Here is a 4,982-nt window from a genome sequence, read left to right on the forward strand (position 1 = left end):
CCTCCTCATCTTCCTCCAGCCTCTTCAAGCCTCTTCCAGCTTCTTCCAGCCTCTCCCAATCTGTTCCAACCTTCCTCATCCTCCTCAGGCTCTCCAGCCTCTCCCAGCACCTACTCCAATCTCTCCCAGTCTCTCCCAGTCTCTCCCAGCCGTCCTCCTCCTCCTCTGCCTCTGAGAGCCTCCTCCAGTCTCTCCCGACCTGTTCCAGCCTTCCTCATCCTCCTCATCCTCCTCAGCCTTCCTCTGACCTGCTCCAGCCTTCCTCATCCTCAACCTCCTCAGCCTTTCCCAACTGTTTCCATCCTCCTCAGCCTCTTCCAGCCTCTCCCAACCTCCTCCAGCCTTCCTCATCCTCCTCCAGCCCTCCTCATCCTCCTCATCCTCCTCGTCCTCCTCATCCTCCTCGTCCTTCTCGTCCTCCTCTGACCTCCTCCTCATCCTCAACCTTCCTCCAATCTCCTCCGACCTCCTCCTCCTCCTCATCCTCCTCGTCCTCCTCAGCCTCCTCAGCCTTCCTCCGACCTCCTCCAGCCTCCTCGTCCTCCTCCAACCTTCTCCAGCTTTCCTCCAACCTCCTTGTCCTCCTCAGCCTCCTCCAACCTCCTCATCCTCCCCCACCTTCCCTCCTCCCTCCCTGCCTGACCCCCAACCTCCCTCTCGCTCCTTCCTCTCCCCTTTTTCCCCCCTCTCACCCCTTTTCCCCCTCTCCCACCTTTTCCCCTCTCCCACCCCGTATCCCCCCTCTCCCCCCTTTTTCCCCTCTCTCCCTCGTATCCCCCGTGTCCGTGCCATGTCCGTGTCCCTCCCCTGCGGGCGGGCGGTTCCGTCCCAGGCCGTCCCTTCTCGTCCCGCTCCCTCTCGGCTGCTCCGAGCGCGTCCTCGCCCTTCGGCCCCTTCGGGGGCTGCGCGCGGGGACCCCTCCCCTGCCGGGGGTGCCGAGGGTCTCGGGAGTCGCGGGGGGCGGAGATCGTCGCCGTCAGCGTCAGCAGGAGCCTCCTGACCCCCTGGACGTGTCGGTGGACCCCGAGCTGCAGGAGCTGCGGCGGGAGGAGAAGGAGCAGATCAAGACCCTCAACGACAAATTCGCCGCCTTCATCGACAAGGTGGGGCCCGGGGAGGCTCTGGGGGTGGTGGGACCCCCTGCGTCACCTGGGACCCTTGGGGACACTGAGACCCCCCTGGGGACCTCCTGGGTCACCTGGGACCTTTGGGGACACTGAGACCCCCCCTGGGGACCCCCTGGGTCACCTGGGACCTTTGGGGTCATCAAGACCCTTCAGGGACCTTCTGAGACCCTTCCAGGGACCTCCTGAGCCCCCTGGGGACACTGAGACCCCCCTGGGGACCTCCTGGGTCACCTGGGACCTTTGGGAACATTGAGACCCCCTTGGGGACCTTCTGAGCCCTTTGGGGACACTGAGACCCCCCTGGGACCTCCTGGGTCCCTTGGGGACCTCGTGACCCCCTTGGGGATGTTGAGACCCCACTGGGGACCCTCTGAGCCCTTTGGTGATGTTGGGACCCTTCAGGGACCTCCTGAGCCCCCTGGGGACACTGAGACTCCCCTGGGGACCTCCTGGGTCACTTGGGGACCTTGTGACCCCCTTGGGGACGTTGAGACCCCACTGGGGACCCCCTGAGACCCTTCAGGGACCTCCTGAGTCCCCTGGGCACCTTCTGAGCCCTTTGGGGACACTGAGACCCCCTGGGACCTCCTGGGTCACTTGGGGACCTTCTGAGCCCTTTGGGGATGTTGAGACACCCTTGGGGACCCCCTGAGACCCTTCAGGGACCTCCCAGGTCACCTGGGGACCTTCTGAGCTCACTGGGGACCTCCTGGGTCACCTGGGACCTTTGGGGACACTGAGACCCCCCTGAGACCTCCTGGGTCACCCTGAGCCCTTTGGGGACACTGAGACCCCCCTGGGGACCTCCTGGGTCACCTAGGGACCTTCTGAACCCTTTGGGGACACTGAGATCTCCCTGGGACCTCCTGGGTCACCCTGAACCCTTTGGGGACCTCCTGGGTCACCTGGGACCCTTGGGGACACTGAGACCCCCCCTGGGGACCTCCTGGGTCACCTGGGGACCTCGTGACCCCCTTGGGGATGTTGAGACCCCACTGGGAACCCTCTGAGCCCTTTGGTGATGTTGGGACCCTTCAGGGACCTCCTGAGCCCCCTGGGGACACTGAAACCCCCCTGGGACCTCCTGAGTCACCTGGGTCATTCTGAGCCCTTTGGGGACACTGAGAATCCCCTGGGACCTCCTGGGTCACCCTGAGCCCTTTGGGGACATTGAGACCCCCCTGGGGACCTTCTGAGCCCTTTGGGGATGTTGAGACACCCTTGGGGACCTCCTGAGACCCTTCAGGGACCTCCCAGGTGACCTGGGGACCTTCTGAGCTCACTGGGGACCTCCTGGGTCACCTGGGACCTTTGGGGACACTGAGATCCCCCTGGGGACCTCCTGGGTCACCTGGGGACCTTCTGAACCCTTTGGGGACCTCCTGGGTCACCCTGAGTCCTTTGGGGACACTGAGATCCCCCTGGGACCCCTGGGTCACCTGGGACCTCCTGACCCCCTTGGGGATGTTGAGACCCCACTGGGAACCCTCTGAGCACCTCGGGAATGCTGAGACCCTTCAGGGACCCCCTGGATCACCTGGGGACCTTCTGAGCCCTTTGGGGATGTCAAGACCCCCTTGGGGACCTCATGAGAGCCTTCAGGGACCTTCTGGATCACCCTGAGCCCTTTGGGGACCTCTTGGGTCACCTGGGACCTTTGGGGACACTGAGACTCCCCTGGGGACCTCCTGGGTCACCTGAGCCCCCTGGGGACATTGAGACCCCCCTGGGACCTCCTGGGTCACCTGGAACTTCCCAGATCTGTGTGTGGGGGTGATTTTGGGGTGGTTTTGGGGTCCTGACCCACCTCGTATCCCCCCAGGTGTGATTTAGGTTTGTGTGGGGTGATTTTAGGGTGATTTTGGGGTCCTGACCCCCCTGTCCACCCCAGGTGTGATTTGGGTGAGTTTGAGGTGATTTTGGGGGTGATTTTAGGATGTTTTTGTGTTCCTGACCCCCCCCTCCCTGCCAGGTGTGATTTTGGGGAGGGGAGGGGGTGATTTTTGGGTCCTGACCACCCTCTGCTCCCCAGGTGTGATTTGGGTGCGTTTGAGGTGATTTTAGGGTGTTTTTGTGTTCCTGATCCCCCCGTCCACCCCAGGTGTGATTTGGGTGCGTTTGAGGTGATTTTGGGGTGGTTTTAGGATGTTTTTGTGGTCCTGACCCCCCCCCCCTGCTCCCCAGGTGTGATTTGTGTTTGTGTGGGGTGATTTTGGGGTGATTTTAGGTTGTTTTCGCGTTCCTGACCCCCCCTTTCCCCCCAGGTGCGGTTCCTGGAGCAGCAGAACAAGCTGCTGGAGACCAAGTGGGGGCTCCTGCGGGCTCAGCCCCCTCCCCAGAGCGGGCTGGGGGGGCTCCTGGAGGGCTACGCGGGGTCCCTGCGGCGCCAGCTCGAGGGGCTGGGCCAGGAGCGGCAGCGGCTGCGGGCGGAGCTCGGCCACGTCCGAGGCATGGTCGACGAGTTCAAGGCCAAGTCAGTGTCCCCGAGTGTCCCCCGGTGTCCCTCCCGGTCCGCCGGGTCACCAGAAACCCCCGTGTCCCCCGTGTCCCTCCAATGTCCCCAGTGCCCTCCCAGTGTCCCCCAATGTCCCCAATGTCCCCAGTCCCCCCAGTGTACCCGTGCCCTCCCAGTCCCCCGTGTCCTCCCAGTCCCGCCCAGTGTCCCCCAGTGTCCTCCCAGTGTCCCCACACAGTCCCCCAATGTCCCCAGTGTCCCCAGTGTCCCCAGTCCCCTCCAGTCCCCCAGTCCCCCACTGTCCCCAGTGTCCACCCAGTGTCTCCCCCAAAGTCCCCCCAGTGTCCCCAGTCCCCCAGTCACCCCTAGTGTCCCCACTGTCCCCCAATGTCCTCAATGACCCTGCAGTCCCCCACGGTCCCCCATGTCCCCCATGTCCCCAGTCCCCCCAGTGTCCCCCTGTTCCCTGTCCTCCATCCCCCAGCGTCCCCCAGTGTCCCCACTGTCCCCCAGTGTCCCCTGTCCTCCAGTGTCCCCACTGTCCCCAGTGCCCTCCCAGTGTCCCCAGTGTCCCCACTGTCCCCAATGCCCCAGTCCCCCCAGTTCCCCCAGTCCCCCAGTGCTCCCAGTCCCCCAGTGCCCCCAGTCCCCAGTCCCCCCAGTCCCCCAGTCTCCTCCAGTCCCCCAGTCCCCCAGTTGCCCCCAGTGTCCCCAGTGTCCCCAGTGCCCCCAGTGTCCCCAGTGCCCCCAATGTCCCCAGTGTCCCCAGTCCCCTCAGTCCCCCAGTCCCCACTGTCCCCGGTCCCCCAGTGCTCCCAGTCCCCCAGTGCTCCCAGTGCCCCCAGTGCCCCCAGTCCCCCAGTGTCCCCAGTGCCCCCAGTGTCCCCAGTGTCCCCAGTCCCCCAGTCTCCCCAGTCTCCCCAGTGCCCCAGTGCCCCCAGTCCCCAGTCCCCCAGTGTCCCCAGTGCCCCTAGTGCTCCCAGTGCTCAGTGCCCCCAGTCCCCAGTCCCCCAGTGTCCCCAGTGCTGAGTGTCTCCCCAGTGTCCCCAGTCCCCAGTCCCCAGTGCTCCAGTGCCCCCGTGCTGGTGTGCCCAGGTGCGAGGACGGAGATCAGCCAGCGCACGGAGAAGGAGAACGAGTTCGTGCTGCTCAAAGGTGGGGGGACCCGCAGAGGGTCCTGGGGGTCCCGAAGGGTCCTGAGCCCTGGGAGGGTCGGGGGGACCGGGGTGCCTGAGCCTGGGGGTCCTGGGGGGTCCTGGGAGGTTCCTGAGCCCGGGAGGTTCCAGGAGTGGTTCCTGAGGCCCTAAGGGGTCCTGGGGGGTCCTGGGGGTCCTGAGCCCTGGGGGGTCCTGGGGTCCCTGAGGCCCTGGGGGGTCCCAGAGAGGGTCCTGGGGGGGTCC

General features: G+C 65.1%; 1 protein-coding gene across 1 annotated transcript; it reads left to right on the plus strand.

The window, feature by feature from the left end:
- Positions 1 to 804: 804 nt before the first annotated feature.
- On the plus strand, positions 805 to 4,737 carry LOC126637662 (keratin, type II cytoskeletal 8-like; the record flags this gene model as incomplete). The annotated part of the gene is given in 4 exon segments (XM_050311031.1): positions 805 to 997; positions 1,000 to 1,103; positions 3,392 to 3,606; positions 4,685 to 4,737. Coding segments are annotated over 4 exon segments (565 nt in total), but the record flags the coding sequence as incomplete, so codon positions are not given.
- Positions 4,738 to 4,982: the final 245 nt, after the last annotated feature.

This window comes from Myiozetetes cayanensis, unplaced genomic scaffold (assembly GCF_022539395.1).
Source record: "Myiozetetes cayanensis isolate MyiCay16 unplaced genomic scaffold, myiCay2020 scf1597, whole genome shotgun sequence".
NCBI lineage: Eukaryota > Metazoa > Chordata > Aves > Passeriformes > Tyrannidae > Myiozetetes > Myiozetetes cayanensis.